The sequence below is a fragment of the Paramormyrops kingsleyae genome, chromosome 1, assembly GCF_048594095.1.
Source record: "Paramormyrops kingsleyae isolate MSU_618 chromosome 1, PKINGS_0.4, whole genome shotgun sequence".
Taxonomy (NCBI): Eukaryota; Metazoa; Chordata; class Actinopteri; order Osteoglossiformes; family Mormyridae; genus Paramormyrops; species Paramormyrops kingsleyae.
In genome coordinates this window covers 66,022,946-66,042,427 of record NC_132797.1, presented here as the reverse complement: position 1 = coordinate 66,042,427, position 19,482 = coordinate 66,022,946, and the positions used below count along the sequence as shown (strand labels likewise).

General features: G+C 45.1%; 2 protein-coding genes across 5 annotated transcripts in view; one reads left to right on the top strand and one right to left on the bottom strand.

Moving 5' to 3' along the window:
* tpp2 (tripeptidyl peptidase 2) overlaps positions 1–3,971 on the bottom strand; it is a 16,658-nt gene extending 12,687 nt beyond the window's left edge. Inside the window, exons 1-7 of one of the 3 annotated variants that reach the window (XM_023835110.2) lie at positions 3,864–3,971; positions 2,894–3,060; positions 1,709–1,837; positions 1,513–1,608; positions 1,132–1,236; positions 510–634; positions 90–253 (exon numbers count right to left, since the gene is read on the bottom strand). In XM_023835110.2, coding sequence (XP_023690878.2) covers positions 90–253; positions 510–634; positions 1,132–1,236; positions 1,513–1,608; positions 1,709–1,837; positions 2,894–3,058 — 784 coding nt within the window. In that variant the 5' untranslated portion in view covers positions 3,059–3,060; positions 3,864–3,971. Of the gene's footprint in view, positions 1–89; positions 254–509; positions 635–1,131; positions 1,237–1,512; positions 1,609–1,708; positions 1,838–2,893; positions 3,178–3,350; positions 3,425–3,863 lie in introns of those variants that run through there. The other 2 variants (XM_023835100.2, XM_023835117.2) reach the window with 2 other exon arrangements.
* A 2,818-nt stretch (positions 3,972–6,789) lies between these two features.
* The window catches only part of rasa3 (RAS p21 protein activator 3), a 39,373-nt gene continuing 26,680 nt past the window's right edge, over positions 6,790–19,482 (top strand). The window contains exon 1 of one of the 2 annotated variants that reach the window (XM_072717926.1): positions 6,790–6,981. In XM_072717926.1, the coding sequence (XP_072574027.1) occupies positions 6,927–6,981 (55 nt within the window). In that variant the 5' untranslated portion in view covers positions 6,790–6,926. Of the gene's footprint in view, positions 6,982–7,609; positions 7,921–19,482 lie in introns of those variants that run through there. The other variant, XM_072717929.1, reaches the window with a different exon arrangement.

Genomic DNA, 19,482 nt, shown 5'->3' with positions numbered 1-19,482 from the left:
CTGTGCTGTAAATAAAATGGGACCCCCCCCCCCCCCCCCAGATGCTCCTTTAGTTTTTCCCGGAACACACAGTCGCCCCGGGGTCCCACCTCCACTGGTGACGATGCAGAGGGTGTTGCCTTCGTCATAGATGTTTATGGAGTAGTTGAGCATCTCACAGGTCCCCAGCGAGGCAAACTCCTGCCTCTCTCTGTACGAGCTCAGCACGACACAAGAAGCCAAATCTCCACACTCTGATGTGTCCACCACCGCCCTATGACACATAGGAAAATGAATACACCGCGGATGCTTACGCAACGCAGCTCGTCACAGCATTGTGACCGTACACCTTTTCCACCCCAAGACAGGCAGCTTCACGCTCAACAAACACCACCCACAAATGTTGTAACATGAATACAAGTCAGCAGCATTCAAAGAATACAATACCATGTTCTACAGAAATAATTTTGGAGTAGCATTACACTCAACTACAAACTCAAAGCCAGTCTCATGTGAGGGCCCAGCCCTACCTCCAGGTCACGCCATCGTGCCACAGCACACAGTCATACACAGGGCCTGGGTCACTGTACTTCTTCTCCAGGGAAGCCAGAAGCTCCGAATGGCACTGCAGCTCCTCCTTCCAGAGCTTCTCTACCTGCAGTTGGAAACCAGACGATGCAAAGTTCAGTCTTTACCGCTCACACGGAAAACATGAAGCCCAGTCGCTCACACTGGGCATGGCTCTGGGATGGTCACATGTACGGTGTGACAATAGAGTAAAATACATCAGTGAAACTTTATTAATCCCCATGAGGAAATTCTCTTTTCACCTACCCCCATCGTGCTCTCCATGAGACACACAGACATATATGCAGGACAGAGCTAGCTTAGGTGGGGGTCACAGCTCAGGGCTAGCCACACCCCTGAAGGTGGGGATTAAGGGCCTTGCTCAGGGGCCCACAAATATTTGGGGTTCGAACCAGCAACCTTGCGATCACAGGCAAGAGCTTAACCCTCTGAGCCACAAACTGCCCCATACAAATGTGAGTAGCAAATGAACTGGTAACCAGGATTTCTTTGTTCACACCAAGAGCGACACTCTACAAATCAAGGCACAAGTCAGAGAAGCAAAGTCAATCCCTGGGTTCTGACCTGTGAGGGGGAGGGATGCGAATTCTCAAACTCCTCTGTCTTGCGAGATGCTTCGGCCAAAGCGGCTCTGTGTGCTGGATCCCACATCTTCTCCTTACGCTCCTTCTGCAAAGGGGACAGAGACCTCAAGCAGTGTCTCCTCTCATCACTCACAAACACGCACAATATAGCCCAGCTGGTAAATCAAAGCTTAAGTAAAAAATGATGAGACTTCTGCTCATCAAATACAGAAATCTCACACAGACAGTCACTATTATCTTTTTTGGAATGTTACACACAGAACAATGTCAGTCAGGTCAAAAATTTAATCTTCCTCATCCTGCCTTTGAATGTAGAAACAACAACTATCAGAAAGGCATTTTACAGGACAGTTCAGCTCACCTGAAGTCTCTCTTTTAAAGCTTTGGGGAAAAACTCATAGCCATTCTTGATTCCGATGTGGTAGCGCCCAGAAGGGTTGACCCATGTTGTCGGGATCTGCAAGGACAGACACCAGAACAGGTCACTCTGCGAATTAAAGGTAGAGCAGCACCAGAAGCAGAACAGGCTGAAGGTCATTACTGAGAAAGAACGCCACCTTGAGGGTCCTGCCAGAGAGACCCTGCACCACGCCATCTTTGGGCTCCACCACTGTCGACATGTTCACATCTCCGCTACCCGTTGTGTCAATGATGTCAATTAGCTTAGGCTTTCCATCAGTAGTGATCTACAGAAAATGTGGGGAAAAAAATATTTTTTTAAATCCTTCCAACTACTACAGACTCACGTTAACACTCGAGACAATTTAAGTTTACAGCTAAGTGAAGACTCTAAAATGCAGACACAGGGAAACACTGATATAGAATGTGTCTTGTGACAGATAAAAAAAAATCCATCAAAAGTAAACAGATTCAAGCCAAAAAGCCGTCATGGACAACTCGGAGTCTACGTCTGGCAGACCAACTCGCATTTGTATTCAGCTTATACATCGGGTCTGTTGACTGGAATGAAACAACTTTGAGGGGGAAAAAAACGTGTTTCAGCAAAAAGCATGTTTCAGCAATATGACTGAAGACCGATTGATGACAGGGGACAAAAAAATAGTTATCCTTCTGAACCATCGTGATATGAGAAAGGCAGGAACACGTAGATTCTTCTTCCTCCGATCAGAGAAGAACTTTCACCACATTCGCTGCAGCGGGAAGATGTGAAGTGTGGGTACCACATGCAGGGCTCCGTAACAAAAAATTCTTAGCTGGCTTCAGTCTCATAACTCATAAAGACACATCAATAAACATACACTAAAAGACAAACGAATACGATTGAAAAAAATAATCTGAAAACTGTTTAAAAATGTGGTTTTTCCACGCTCGGTAATCTGCAAATCACACTGACACTTGTGTGGCATGCCGGCTCCGGCTGCTGCGGTCTGTCAGCGAGTTACTAGCCAGCTTCCTACAGATGGATGCGGTGCAGGAAGAAATACTTGCTGGTTTATTTAAATATGTTCACAAAAGCTACAAAAAATACAGACAGCCCTTTATATGCAAACAAGACTAATTCACCAGTCATATTCGTTTATAGATACGAAACGGGTCACAAAGAGGTAACTTACTAAGGAAGCAAAATGACAGAATAAAGCCGTTAATAAAGGCCTCGGGGTAAAACGGACACGGGTCGACGTGCCACTTTCCACCCGCTAACTTCCACAAAACACCCCGGAGGGCCTGTGCTTCCAGCCTGCGGCCTGCGATGCCACGGAAATCCCCGCTCTAGAGTTTACCTGCATGCCCGGGGCCCCGGGATCCACGCCGGTGTCAAGGACAGCGATGAGGACGCCGCGACCGTCATACTCCGGATAGCGGGCGAGGAAAGAAGCGGCCCCGGTTTCTTTTTTGGGAAGCAGCCCGTGGAGGGGAAACGGCTCTTCAGTAGAATGAGCAGCCATGACTGAAAATGACGGAGGCGAAAACAATAACAACCAGAGCGTCGGAGAGAACCGAAGGCCATTCACACAATTCACGAAATAGGGGAGGACTTTTAAAGCGACACTGCACCCGCTGTACTGCCGGCTGCAGGGCTCCTTATAAACGACCAGCGCCTAACTCGACTAAACGTTTCGTATTTTAAATTCAAAGACAAAAAATCTCATTCCATATTATAATGCTATTTCCTTATTGTTAGCTATCAAAGTAGTTATCTAATTTTTAAGAAATGTAAGTTGTTGCCTCGATACCTACCTTTACTGAAGCCCCTAAACAAAGTGCTCCCTATTAATCCGTCCCGAGGGAAAATGTTTTCGCGAATGAATTTATTTTTTATGTTAAGGCGTTAAAACTGTAGCAAACCGTATTGCTGAAATGATGGATAACGTAAATCTTCGTATACATTGTGCTTAATATTTGTAGATTTGAATTCTTCTTAAGGAAAGTCATGAAGTAGCATATGATTATATATTAATGTAATATCCATTCATTTAATCAAAATTTCGAATATTTGTCTGACACTCCGTGTTCTAATTTGCCTGATATAGACAAATGAAGACGTAAGTCTGGTGATAAATGTCAATCATACATATTTTTACACAACTCTTTTTGCATATGAAATAATAATCATTGAGACTTATAGATGAATGCGAAAATTCAAATAGCATTTTCCTGCAGAAGCTTTTGCAAATTATTTCCAAATCCAAAGCCAACATAATTACATCAAATATAAAACAATAAAATTTAAATTATACCAATCAAACTTACCAGAAAAATCCAAGAAGGAATGTATGAAAGATGAATAAAAATACTAAAAGGTCATCGGGGGAAATTAAAAATAAAACACGTTTAGTGACTTACGGCTACTGTGTCTCTATTGCCTATTGGAATAAAAAAAAAAAAACAGCTGGGAGGTTCTCTTCACACCCAAAATAATTTGTATTGCTTCCATGGTGAACAGACAGTTTACATCACCCACAATATTATGATCCATGACTGCACGGGCACCCACAGTGAATGTTGATTTTTCACATAATATAGTAAAAAAACATATCTCAGTTGCTTAACACTGGGCCAAACACTAAATTATTTCAATGCAATGATTTTAATATTACAAAAAAGAAACAAGTAATCAGGGATGAAAACACTACAATGACATTTTTCTTGGGTCAAGTTGGTACGTTGTGTTATATGACTAATTCTGAGGGCTTTAGTTTTGTTCACTATCATCTCTTGATCTTTGTTATACAGAGAATATACAGGCTCTTGGATTAGAGACTATTTCACATTATGTCTTGATGTCTCCAACCAGCATAAATTTTCTCAAAGCCTTAAAAGCCTCTTGAAATTGGATACAAAAATGCACTTGGCTCCTTAGGCTACGAATGACGAAGTCTTGCTCATAAAACTTTTTGCATGTGGTGGTGGACAGGGCTCCAAATTCTTGTCTTATTTGCATCTTGAGTTCTCGAGGTGAGGATCGTGGAACTGTACTGACGCAGTTACCAACTCTTACCACTAGGGGACAGTAACTTGCTACTTTTTCGTCTTCCGCCTCCGCGTCTTTTTCCCCGAATCCTGTTGTCAGTGCACCACGAAACAAACGAATTCCACACCCTGGTGCAATATTCACTTCACCACACTTCACATGCAATGATTTTTTTCTACGCTTATGCATGTATCAAGTTGGTGAAAAGTGTGTTACACTCCAACTGTAATGTATGTTTGACAGAATTATAGCGTCAGTTTAGCTCCTAGTGGTCCTTAAATTGTAAATGCCAAAAATTGCTATTGTTATCAATGTTTGCGTTTTTATAGAGAAAAAACTTGTTGAATTAAGGTGGACAGCAGAACAAGATCACAGTAGTGGTATCGCTGCGAATATTTTCAAACTGCTATCAAAGGCGTGTGCTTGTATTACTGTCCATCCTGCCTAGTCACTATTTCGTTATGTTTTTTGAAGAAGTCAAAACTGCTGAATAAATAAATAAATAAACATTTTTTTTTCATGATAAATAATTCTCAGGGGGGCAGAATTTCCGGTGCGCCACAGCGAGAACGACCTACCTAACCAACTGTGAGAACAACAGAAGGCAAAGGAGTGAGAACAGATGGTGACAGGACTGTATCCCTCACCATTCGAGCTGAGAATCACTGTTTACGTGACAACAGCATCCTTTCTGCAGTAGTCTAATCGTTCACTGTGATTGTGGAGATGAGTAGTGGTCATCATACGTAATCTTTACCTACCTTTCCTGTCAGTGCTACCCCATGATACGTGGAAAGGGGACATAAACTTGAGTAAGAAACAAAATGGGCATCTTATGCTGAAAATATCTGTGGTTTTTCCCTTAGTCTGTCGTATAAATATCAGTATTTTACCATAATTCGGCTTAGGAACCTATGCACGCATATTCCTTATCTTATTTTGCTATGTTTTTCCATAAATCAAATAACTCGTGTTTGTAATCCACGCACGCGCACACACACACAGAAGTTTGTTATATCTTTATGGGGACTCTCCATTCATTTCTAGGGGGAAAACTAATCCCAACATGGCGTCTTTAAACCTCTACCCAACCCTATTCTTAACCATAAGAAACTAAATAAAACTTTTGGCATTTTCACTTTTTTATTGCATTCACAGATCATGTGGGGACCTGGAAAATGGTCCCTGGGACGTCAAAATAAGAATTCCTTGCTGTAGGCTACTACTTTCCATGTTTTACCATCATTCATAAATTGCGCGAACGTCTTCGTATCTAATCTATCATCTTGTTAACAGATTGGGTATGTTTTTCAAAGCGTGCACAAAACCTGCAGAACTTTTTGCAGCTCTTTCTGAACGCTTGACCATGTGGCAGGTTACCATGCAGCGCTCCTAAGAGCAACATCTACAGAAGGCTTTCAACTGGCAGCGCTGACTGGCGCTCAACGCGCGCCCTCGCGGTTCACCACAGGGCGTATTCATCCGTGCTTCAACCCAGATTAAAAGAGAAAAAAAAACAGCGTCATTTAACTGTCTGCAGATTTAGCAAAATGTTCTGCTTTGCTACTTTTAAATGTATATCGACGTCGCCAAAATACATGAATTAAATGAAAAAATAAACATCCTGGTGAGATACAGGCACTATGTTGCTAGAGCACGCGGCTGGCGCACATTGAGAAACAATATAATTACATTTAAGGTTATTTACGTTCATGTTAATCCGTCGGCCTTGATCCAGTCATATTTAAATGCTGATGAAGAGGTTGGCCAAATATCAGGTAAACGGTTGTGTGAAATAAATAGGTTCGACGGCTTAACATGCAATTTATTGCATCTTACTAATAAATGATAATGTATGACATATAATCGTATGACAAATAAAGGAATCATCTGTACCAATGTATTCAGTTCATATAATCACTTTATATGTTTGCAGTACTTGTTTAGTACTTCATCGGCACGAATGAAATGCTCAAAATATTAACGCAGCTTCCCAAACGTGACACGGTGTATTGTATCCCCCCCCCCCCAGCAACAAATGCGAGGCAGCTCCGGATTGGTTAAAAGCCGGGTGCCGTTTGACTTGCCCTATCAAGTCCTGCAGCGCTTTTATAGCGGACTCATCGATGAGCTAAACCGAAAACTCACAGCGGTGCCTCGCTGGAGGAGCCCCGCCTACTTTTGCCAGCTTTAGGGCGAGTTTCAGCAGTCAGTCTCGGCGACTCAGTGTGCGCTGGTAGGGCGCAGCGAGCTATCCGCCCTGGTGTAGAGTTGCGTCGGTGAGCTGAGTGGAGGAGCCTCTCTCTGTCCAGCAGCAAACAGAGGAGTCGGGCTTTGTGAGTATGGCGGTCGAGGAGGAAGGTCTTCGGGTATTCCAGAGTGTTAAAATCAAAATCGGTGAGTGGAAAGCCATATTCCGCCTCTTTACACTGTCGTGTCGGAAAGCATCGCTTAGACCCCGAGAGAGCGACCGAGTTCTCTCCAAGGATATTGCAATGCAGATCACATACAGATTATTGCGTTAAGGCAACGCTGGATCCCCCCAGTTGTGAGGCGTTAATCGTCGACCATGCATATATTAACCGCATCTCATGGTGCTTTAGACATAAATCGGTTAATCTGGCTGGAGGAGTGTTGGGATAAACGGATACGTTCGTGGATGCGTTGCTGGAAATTTAGTTGTGGTATGCAACGGCGCAAAATGCAGAATGGTGCACGCCGGGGCATATGTGATTCAGAGATATGCCAAGCCTGGGGAAGTGGCCGTCTTGTGCAAACAGCTGCCGGACCAGATGGCTGAGGGACTTTCTTTATCGGGCCGCTGGGGGTGGATTTTGTCGATGCTGCGCCTTTTTCCTTTCAAACGCTGGCTGATTGTCTTGACATAACGGAGCTGCTGTTCCCTCGGCCTTGGTTCGTTGGAGGTCTCCAGGGTGGGGGGGCTGTAACTTGTGTGCTTAAGACTCGTATCGTGGGAGGGGGGGAACGAAATGTCGTTTGCCGACGTCGATACTTTGATCACTGCCATCTGCGAAGCCTAATCGTTTTTGCATTCATTAGTTAAGAGTAATTACAGTGAACTTAATCCCGCTTTTCTGTGCATGCTCGTAAGGCTGTGTAGGAATCTGGTAACAAACATCGGACCTTTGATCTCCGGATAGACAGATGCAGGCATGTGAAAACGCGTGCGATTAATCCCCGGCGTACAGGCGTTGGACCGTGGAACATTTCCATCTATTCATTACAGGTTTCCTACTGTGAAGTCCCAAGAACGCATTTATTACAGGTGTCTGAACATTGCTTTGAAATTGGAAAGCGGGATACCTAAATAATACTGTAAGTGGGTTTTGTCTGGTTTTGAGTCAGGCAGTGGTTTTTGTGTGTGTGCGTGTGTGTGTCGGTTTCACTATTTTGATCTAAAAATGAATCAGATTTGAGAAATCAGTCTGCCGATGGGGGCCACCATAAAACACAGCATTCCGGATATGAAGATAACCGGCGGCAGTCGTTCTTTACGTCCGATAATGACCTGAGTTGAACCTGATGTTTAAATGCCATTACCTTTCTTTGTACTACTTGTACTGTTGACAGTAAAGAATCCCCGCAGCTCTTAGGAGAGCTTCGTCTATAGTTTTTTATTATTATTATTTTCTAGTCACCGTCCCTTGTAATTTCAAATGTTTACAGGAAATTGATATTACAATTGAAACAGCGAACATGAAACTGTCACATAGTTAATAGCCCGTATAGCGTCGTGTTAGTATTACAGTGGGATATTGCAAAGACGTTAACTGTCGTTGTTGAGAGACGGCATGCAAAATATATTAGCAGATCGAAAACGAGTGTGATAAGACTGAAACATTAAAGCTGTAGTAAAGAAGTGTGGGCTAACGCTGAAAGAATCAGTACCGTGGAGAATTACGGGAGATCACAGCAAACCTCAGTAAATAATGCGTTACAGATGTGGAGGGTGACTGAAAATGATAACAGGTGATAATCTGGTCATTTCTTCAACATTGCGAGTATTTCATTTCACCTGCCACAAAAACCAGATGCACTTTATTTCTTTCCTTCTTAAGCTGCAGTTTCCACCAGCGGGGTTTTTTCAATGATGAAATCGGGTCTTCGTGGTTTAGGATGTGAATTCATTTAGTTCCCTTTTGCGGTGCACACCTGCGCCATGCGCGTTCCCGCGGGGTCGCTGTTGAACTGGGACGCCCTCCGGAAGGCAGCGTGGCCGGCGTTGGGACATTGAGTTATTTCACACTTGAATGGCGAAACGATTGCACGACATCCGCGCACTTGTGTATTCATCACAAGGCCGAACTGTCTTAAAAACCTGTAATGTTGTCACACCGATTATCTTGAGCATGTCTTAATGAGTGCTCTGATTGTTTTCCCACGTTCTCGGCAGATGCACAAAGATACTGGTTTTAATGCCACAACAGTAATCACACATGCTGTTATTAAAGGAGACTCCATAATTATCATATGCTGAAACATTGTACCTGCATCTTCATAGTAACCATGCATATACATATTACTATTAACGCGATTGTAATCAACATAAATATTGGTCTGGCACTTTGAACTTAATTTAATTGTTAATTGAATGTGGGGTTTCGGTACAGTCACTGTTTGGAAGTCATTGCACGCTCCCCACTCATACTCTCCAAAGTCTGTCCCTTAAAAATAGCAGGCAAAACAAGTGCAAAATAAGTGAATGAAACAGCTGAGAGGTAAGAAAGAAAAAAGGACTACTGTATATACCACAATTTGCAATGCATGAACTAGGAATGGTTTATTTAATATGTGCTGGGAAAAAAGTTAAGATGAGGAATTCTGGAGTTTTATATGGAAAGCAGTATTTAGTGATCTGAACCATAAAGCCGCACATAGCTGGCAGACTGTGGCTTTGCCATAAGTTCTGTTCTGGTGTGCCTGTGATGTTGCCCTTCTGGAAGGCCTCAGAGCCTGAGCCTCGCCTGATGCGCCGCGTGAGGCTTGGAGGGACACCGTCTCGGGTAGGCCTTGGTATGCAGATGTGCATGTCGAGTCGGACAGGGTCCAGCGCGTCAGTCTGTGTGAGGGTCGCTCTGTGAAGCGTAACGCGTGCTGTATGTTCTTCACGGTTACTCCTGACGGCCACATGTTTTAAGGGAAGCTTTGTTGGGATATGGAGGCCGGGCCTATGGACCGGAAACAGAGGAAACTTGAGACCGCCTCAAACTTCCTGATTGGCTGGATGGACTACAAAGACATTTGTCTTTTTTCTTGCTCAGCAACAGATTAATTTGAACCAGCTAGCTTCATTTTTAGGCTGGACTTGCACAAATACACGCACTGTCTGCTCTCGCGGTCTCCCTTTTGCCAACATGCCGACGTTTCCGCAGCAGCTGTTCTGTCCGAGCCTAGTGGCACGTGGAGAGGGGCTTCCTGTGCCGCTTGGAAGCAGGGGGAAGTGTGCCTTCGACGGCAGGAACGGTGTCAGAAACACTGCTGTCTCCTCCCGCTCGAAATAGTCTCACCCAGAAGCCTCATTTGTAGTCTTCCAGAAGGTCCCGAATGTTTACTCGTCCTGCTTTAAGTCACGAGAGGGGAAAACATCTGCCATTGCAGACAGTCAAAGAATTTTTTTTTTTCAGTCGAACTATGCTTGTCATTATCCCATTGTGTATTCGCTGACCAGTCACCTGTATCAAAAGCAACTTAGTTAAAGTAGAAACAGCTGTCAGCTTCTTAGGTCTGGATACTGGCGTCTTAATAGTACATTAATCTGGACCATAGCGGCAAGGTTTAGAGTTCAGTGCTAAAAATAACCATCATGTCTGTCCGAGGCACAATTTCTTTAACCAAAAATCAATCCTTTTTCTCTACAGCAGGGTAATGATTGGATCTTCGGGCATTTCCCTTTGTGTAACTGTGAAAGTGGTTGGTGTGTTAATGCCTGTTTATGAGTATTTTTGGACAATGATACAGTCTTAACTGACAGAGAGGGCCGTCTGTGCTGCAGTGGCGTCAGCACAATGGCTGGCAGATTGGCATTTTCTGCACTGTGAAGGGACATAATGAGGATCTTGGCTGTTTTACAGTGTGGTTCGTGAAAGACGAGGGCATCTTTCGCCAGTGGGTTTGATGCCCTCTTTGTGAATGCCGGCTGTAAAAAGACTTGTGCCCTGTAACCCCCAAAAGAACTTTCAGTTCTCACAGTGACTAAGGCGCATAGGAACGTGCCACAGTTCGGCGGTGTCCTGAACACACCCCCACGCGATGATGTGCTCGACTCCGCCCCCCCCCCCCCTTTACCCACAGCTCATTTTACTGCTAATGACCTACTTTGCCTGCTGATTTGGGTAGTCACCTTATTAGCTTCATTCTATGTTGAAACGTCTAGTTTAGCTCTTGCTACTATACTGCTGAGGCTCGGCATCCATTGGAAGCTCAGCCTTGCAGCACTTATGCGGTTCACCATGTTTGTAATGTGCTCCTTGCCTCACTTTGGACAGAAGTGTCTGCTACACAAAGTAAATGCAAATGTAATGACCCACCCCTCCCACATTACGATGTGTCTGTTTATACCCCTCTGGCGCCTGATGTAATCAGCTTTAAGAAGTGGTTTTGTGTACATTTGGAAGCGGCTTGCTCCTCATTGGGTTAGCGCTCTGTGCCCGTACTCAGAAGGTCACCGATTCAAATCCCAGCATCGGCAGAATGATGTCATCGTCGGGCCCTTGAGCGGGGCCCTTAAACCCCCAATTGCTCCAGGGACCGGCTGACCCTACTTTCCCAGCCATACGGCGCTTTGGAAAAAAAAGTGTTTGCTAAATAAACAAACAGTAAATGAGCATGTGAGCATTTCCCGAAGCTATTCCTTCGAGCCGATCGCGAGTGAAAAGAAAGGAAGGGAATGAGTCAGCAGGCGGATGGTTAGTGGCTGGGTAGGTAACCAACCCTCGGTAATTAACTAGCCGTGCCTTGACTAACGATCGCTGTCCGCAGCTGACTGCTAACGTGTCCCCCACCCCCCCCCTTCCCTCCCAGAAGGGGCAGCAGTTGTGAATTATGTGATCTGACAGTGCGCTGAGCCGCAGATCCTGTGTCGGCGTCGGTGCGGAGACGAGGCCTCGTGAGAGGATACGGCTCTCCAGGGTGTTTTGCCGGTGAATCCGCACTTTGCCGCGGTGGCCATTCGGGATCTGTGCTGTCAGGGTTTTTCTGAGTCACCCGCATGCATCCGGCCTGCCGTGTCTTGGTAATGAGCTTCCCGCTAGAGCTACCCGTCTCTCTCTCGTGGTGCCTAGCAGGCCAGGTGTTCCGTTTCGCTCCCCACCAAACTGCAGGCCTGTCAGGGACGCATTCATCCTTCAGCCTCTTCCTGCGGGGGAGTGTCTTAACAGCCTCCCCCACCCCCCACCCCTCTCTCTCTCTCTCTCTCTCTCTCTCGCTGGCACTGCTGCTCAGAAACTTACAAACTGAGCATCTTGGACAGGGCTGGCATTCCATTGCCATGACCTCATTTCCTGTTTCTGCTCTCCAATTTTCAAATTTAAGTAGCTTTATTGGCAATGCAAGGGAAAGGTTTGTTTTGCCAAATTGTCTCTGTGTCACACAAATACAGTAAATGGAACATAAATTGTGATTATTAGGTGCACAAATATATACAGTACACTGTTGGTTAAAAGTGATAATTAAACAAATCATCAAAAGATGAGATACATACATACATATATATATATATATATATATATATATATATATATATATATATATATATATATATACATACATATACACACACACACACACACACACACACACACACAACAAAGATTAAACATATCTTTACTCAGCTGTAACGGAGCTCGAAGGTTCCTTTTCTCAGTTCAGCTTTGGTTCAGTTGCTTTATTGTTTTAGCAGAAGTTTTTTCAGTGACAGTAACGACAGGACTTGTTAGCCGTGATATTAATTCTGAACCCTGAAATAGCACTTTCAGATATATGAATGCATCAGCAAAGTAAACAAGCGACAAGATGAAAGGCTCAAAGGGGACAAAGCAGTGGACTGTGATTTTCGGGGTTTCGCTGCCGTCTCACGGCATGTAAATGCAGCATCCCGACTAGCTGCTAGGGGGTAAAAAATCGCTGCGGTTCTCTTGCCTTTGTTCTCTTGCCTTGGTTCTGAGTGGCAGTATCATGTGGGATTATTACCCTTTTGAGGCTGATGGGTTACAAATGCATTGTTTTTTTTTTAATTTTAATTTTATTTTATTATTATGTTTTTTTTTTACTAAATCTGATTTTCCTGAAAAGTAGAGGTCTTATGACTCAGCTCTCTTCTGCTATGGTGCTCTGTACAGCAGTTGATTGGCGTCTTCTTTTCTTAACGCACGTTATTGGGAGTCTGTGAGGAATACATGCATTTTCATTTCTGTTATTTCTATATTTGACATTAAAGATTCATTCACAGATCCTCACTCTTTTCACCGTTAGCTTTGTGCGACTTCAAGCTAATTGACCACTGTTTTTTTTGTTTTTTTTTGTTTTGTTTCTTTCCCCGCTACGTGCTTTATACAGTCAAAGTTTCAGCATTTAAGGACCGTTGGAAGATGAGAGGTTTGAAAGGAGGGCATTTCATTTCTAATATACAATCTGCGAGCAGCTCTCTGGGGATGAGTTAGCCTTCTCTAATGGGGGATGACTGCATTTATATGATGTGTTTAATTGATAGCGATTCAACAGTAAATACAGGAGAAGCCATGCAGAAAGCCGGCCCTGTAATCTCACTCTCTGTTTCACACTTTCACCGTTGTTCTGCCATTCAACCTCACTTCCGACACGTTTTTCCGGTCATGTTTTTTTTTTAACCATAGAGGGGCTTTTGCTCTAATTTCCTCCTTTGATTAAATTTTTTCAGCCACAGGTCGTCATAAATAGACATTCTTTTTTTTCTCCCTGTGTGTGTGCGCACATGTGTGTCTGAGGTTTATGGTGAAGGTACTTTTAAGGAGTTTTGGGGGCATGGAGGGTACTTGATTTTTAAGTGTGTAATTTTTATTATGGAGGATTATGGGAGTGATGCAGTTATTAATGATACTAATAGGTGACAGCAAAGGTGGTAAATCCCCCCCACCCTGACTCTGGCACTATTTTAAGAGGGGGAACAATCAGCATTTACATTTATTCATTTATCAGAAGCTTGTATCCTGCAACGTACGATTGAGACAGCCGGTGTTCTGACAAAACATCCTACCTATCGAGACGTGCTGTCGAGCCTTTCTGCGCATGTGCAGTTCCACCGTCTTGGGATTAGGGTTAGGTTTTAGGGGTTAGGGTTAGGTTTTTAGGGGTTTTGGGGGGGTTATGGTTAGTGTTAGGGTAAGAGTTAGGGTTAGGGCTATCGATTAGCACTACGGTAGGATGTTTTGATAAAGTAGGACGTTTGACAGTCCCTGGAGCATTTGGTGGTTAAGGGCCTCGCTCAAGGGCTCAATGGTGACATCACTCTGTTGATCCAGGGATTTGGACCAGCGACCTTCCGATCACAGGCGTTGTATCCAAATCCATTTGCAACTTGTCATATTTTGTTGAACTCTCTGCTATTTCTGCTGTATCTCACGTACCTCTCGCCCGCCCCGGATTATCGCAGTTGTACATACCTGTGCCACACACTCGCTACCTCTGCACGCGCCAGTCCAGCCCCATTCGCGGTGGGTCACGTGGCGGCAGTATGTGCGTAGGAGCGCACTCTGGGTGTGCACGCACACAGTCTCCCGACGGCCGTGTCACAGGGTGAAGGAGAGTGGGCGCTTATGGCATTCTGACTGACGAAAAAACACACGGCGTGTTCTGGTTCTGTTTTATTGTAATATTAGCCGACTTGGGAAATTAAGGGAAAGAGAATGAGTCAGGGTACCCCTAGGCGGGGAGAGACGGACGGACGGAGGAAGGGAGGGTGGATGGATAGATAGAGGGAGAGAAAGAGAGAGAGGAAGGGATCGTTTTACGCCATCCTACGTGTTAACGATTTTGGGCATTTGCAATCCATGACCTGGTATAAATTCAGACACAATACCTTGTTTGTAACTGACCTCTGTATATTTTAAGGTGAATCAGAGGAATCTTTTTCGCTTGGTAAAGTAGTTCAGGGGCAATGAATGACCCTCGCACACACATTCCCACACACACTCACACTTTGAATGGTCGTGACTGAGTGCAAAGAAAAGCTGAGAAGGGGTTTCCTGCCCCCTCATGCCGCCAGCGCCGTCATTCAGAAAGAGAGCGACTGTGACATCGGCCCGGAGGCGGTGCAAGTGCGCACAATTCTGTCTGTCTTACTCGCTATTTGCTGGAAGTCCTCTTAAGCACACACACACACGCGCGTGCATGAGCACACACTGCTGTCGTAGTTTCTTGGCGTTCCCGGTTAGTGATGGTACTCACCAAGAAGGCTTCCTGTTCTACAGGCTGCCCCACATCACTCAAAACAGGAAGCTCCTGTTTTATGTATGTCTGTCGCTATGGCGATGGGAGGCTATTCCCGCTGGTCACGCGGCGCTCTCTCAGGACGGGCTGTATTTAGTAGAGCGTGGGGTGACGGTTGGGGGGTCGGGTGAGGGCAGAAGGTGTTGAACAGCGAATCCCGTCACTTAATTTCCATTCTTTCAGCCGGAAGAGCAGAGTCACAGAAAGCCATGCGTGCTCTTTCTGAGCTGCCCCCGGAGACTGACATTGTAATGTTTTGGTCCGATTTTGATCGGTTTCACATCAGATTCCTGCTGCGGGAGCCAATCAGCTCATTTCCTCGTCTGAGAGAAAATGAATGAAAATCTTGTCGTCCACCTCAGATTCCCATACCCCTCCAACTTCACCTTTGTTTGACAGCCTGGTCCTTGTTTTTTGTTGATTTTAAGTAATATGTATTTCTGTATATATTTTTTGAAGACTCTTTTTGGGACATTTGTCATATACTGAAGCTCAGTAGCTTAATATCTCAGCTTTTGCCCATTGATATAGTTGGCTGGATATTTACCTGTAAATCCATCCATCCATCCACCCATTTCCCATATCTGTTTATCCAATGCCTTTCCAGGAAGCACATTAGGAGTGGGTGCCAGTCCATTGCAGGGCACACTTTCACATTCACACATTCTGGGCAATTTACAGTCACAGATTTGTCTGTTTTGTAAACTGTGAGAGAAAACCGGTGAACCCAGAGGAATCCAAACGCGGAGAGATGATTCAAACTCCTCCCACTCAGAGCTGGAATTAAACCCTGTGCCCTGGGGTGATAACCTCCATTTGTGATGTGCAGTCTTTTATCAATTCTGTATCTGGGGAAGGTTTTCTTGATGCCTTTTTTTTCGGTGGTGGGGCCGTTGTCTCATTCACTTCAGATATTTGTCGGTATTGTCTGTGAAGTCATTTTGATGCGCGGTCAGTTTCTTGAAGAATGCAGCTTATAACTTGTTTCTCTTTCAGTCTCATTGTTTGTCTTGTTGTTTTAGTTGCGCATTGGGAAACAGGAGACCGAAAACAGATGCTAGAGATCAAAGGTCGCACTTCCTGTTTTGGTGTTTCGTCTCGTGGTGAGGCGTTAATGTTGCCGCCGTTTACCTCAGAACACGAAGCTGGCATGTACGTGGGGGTCTTGCCCTCGTGGTGAGGCGAGTACTGCCTTTGGCCCAGTCTAATTCACGGACCAAATTCTGTGCCAGCATAGAGAATTATTCGGTGACCTCTCTGCTGGCCTTCCAGTGCAAATGTAGACTGTGGACACGATCCACCAATCCTCTGTTTCTGTTCTGCTTTTTCCTTTCACCAAACGTCTTACCCTTTAGCTTAATGTAACCTGGCCTTTTTAGTGCGAGACTGTTATGCAGTCATTGCAGTGTTGCGTCTTAATTTTAGCAGATGGTCAGCATGCGGCTAATGGGTTAACGAGATCTCTTAACGTCAGTTAAATTATTGTATGGTGTGAGTTTGAAAGAGAACAGGACGAATTAAGGCAGGGCTCTTTGGAACTTAAGAAGAAAGGGATAGGTAGCTCACCCTATCAGTTATGTTCCTTGTATCAAAGCATTTAACAGAGGTGTAGGTTCAGGAACGGCATGATAGATCATGACTCCTCTGGGGGTCTATGGTCACCTAACCATTCAACCCCCCAGGGCAGGCTAACGTTCAAAGTCATAGATAGGTGTGTGCATGTTGTTATTTGAACATAAATCAGTCTTTCGTTGTCTTAGAACTTCCTATGTCAATCTACAGGTCAGGTTGTGGTCTCGTTGCTTTGGGGTTGTCAAATAATCATATCTGGAATTTTCTAAGTGGTTATTAGAAGTGTCGTGACCTTGTTGGAAAACCTTCTGCCGTGTGACCTTGAGTGTCAACAGCCCTCGTGCGACTTGGTAAGACACAGCCTCCGTTCTCCCGTTAACGACAAACTTTCCATGGATGTGGGCATCCTTATCAAAGCGTATCTGCATTCCGTTTCATGCGGCTTGTAGTAGGTTATTGTTTGCAGTATTGCAGCTCTGCGTCTGTTTGTGTATGTCATTTCGGCGACTGTGTTTAGGGAAGTCTGGCTGGTGGAATGGTGACGAATGCATACAAATGTGGTGGAGTCTTTTGCATTTATGACTGGTAGAAGATGGAAAGGAAGTACTATTCTGTCACCCTGTCTGATTCTGTTTTTTTGGTCCAATTATAGTAACCGCTTAGCCAGCTGGGACTATGGTGATACAGAGCTCATCCTGGGAAGAATAGGGCAAATCAGGGCATGTCTAAGCCAGACAGGATGTCTGTCCAGGGACATTCAGATTCACGCTCACACACACACATTCCCACAATGAGTTGCCGCCGACAGTCATTCAAGGGAACGACTCTGAATCGCTGGTGCGACTGCAGCAGCTGGCAAGTAAAGAAACCCAAGCAAACTGGGTGGAGATGTAACCAGTAACCACGTCGCTGTGCGGCAGAAGTGTGTCTCACCAGTAGCTCACACCTTCCTGCTTAGTAAATACACCAACCCTATGAGTTGAAATGCTAGCAGCTGAGAAACCAGAATCATCAGTCCTTTCAAGATTCGGTCAACAAAACTTTGCTCCGACGGCCTCCTCAGAGGTATGGCAGTGCCTGTCAAAGACTGCCTGCTTGAAGGGGCAGGAGTAGAGCTTTCCTCCCGCTATGTTATGATTCTTAGCAAAGCTTTACGGTCTGTAGAGTGATGAGGAGTGGATGCCCCCCCTCCAGCCACCACCACAGCTTGTGCAGTGGGACAACACAATGAAAAAAGGGGCGATTGGCCGTCCCTGGCTGGGGTTGGGGGAGGGAAGGAAAAGGGTTCAGAGGACTTACTTAAAACATGGGAATGGCTAGGAAATGGCTAGGAAACCCAGAAGTTTTCTGGGTTTAGCGTTTAGGGATGGTGTGTGGCTCAACATGACTGTGTCTCTTACCACAAGGGCACTGGCTCAAATCCCACGGTCGAATTCCCAGAGCAAGGCCCCAGGGATGCCACTACTTCCCGTTTCCTCAAAATATTGGTGTCACTTTGGCTAAGACACATCTGCTAAATAGATAATGACTAGCTGTTGATGATTTCAGATTCCGTGTTTCTTACAAATTTGACTAAAAACTGTAAATCTGAGCATCTGTGTTCAGTTAGGAGGTGAGCAAGAATTACTGAGGAGGCATCTAGTTAAAGATGAAGATGCTTTATTGTCATTGTACAAGTACAATGAGATTTCGTTTTGAAAGTTTGGTATCACTTTGGGTGAACCCTGTGGTGTATTGGCGCCTGCCCAGGGTTGTTTCCTGCCCATTGTTCTCGGGATAGGCTCCGGTCCCCCCCCCCCTTAACCCCGGTTGGGATTAAGCGGTTACAGTGAAGGATGGATGGATGGATGGTATCACTTTGGTATGACAGGCTATTGTAAATTTGTTTTGTTTTCTGGTAATATTGAGATCCTGAGGAGTTTGCAGGTAGACTATATGTGATGGTGTGGTGCCCAGGTCATAGTAGCAGTGATGCAAACTCATATCTCTCACATCATATCTCTAGCAGTGGTCCATGACAGGATGGTAAAAATGGGAGAATGAGCATCAGCAGAGAATGGATCCAGATGCTTTGGAGCTCATGTCAAGAGGAACCTAGAGAGACTCTTTTCATTAGTCTGCGTCAGAGCTGCACTTCATATCTTGGGAAGACATGTTGTCAGAACCAGGGAGAAAAAAAATGCCCAGGAAGCAATGCCTGCATCAAAATGGAGCGATAGAGAGAAGACGAACTGGAGAAGCAGCTGGAAGCAGTGACAAGGAAAGCAAGAGCGAAACTGACCAGAGGGTGGGGTACAGGACACTTACTGAAAATAGCTCGTCAAGCAACGGAGCAGGTGTGGCTCAGCTTATCACTGCAGTTTCTTTAACGAACCTTGTTGCCATGGAAACGTCACCGAGGTGTGGCACTTACAGTGGCCCGTCATCCTCTTTCGCGCTTTCAGTCAGTCGAGAGGCACGGTTTGGCTTGTCGGCGGTGCAGGTTTGAAATGAGTGTTATTTTCGGTGCCGTAATGACAGACAGCTGTGGACCTGCTTGGGTCTGTGATGTGGTCTGACCCGTACCTGACTCTGCGAAATAGGCCTCCTTTATCTCGGTCTCTCCCAGCAAAGACCACCTGGCTCGAATCTGGCGTCTCGACTCGGCTAGATGTCAACTCAGCTCACAGTGTGGGTCCTACATACATGTCTGGGTGCCACAGATGCAGAGCTGGCCAGGTTGATGTCAGCGTTGGACTTCCTACATGGGCATGAGTAGGACTCAACCAAGGATCTCCAGTTCCTCAGCCTTCACCATGTTGCCATTGTCTGCGATCATGCGTCAGTGTTTTGGGTGCCATAGAG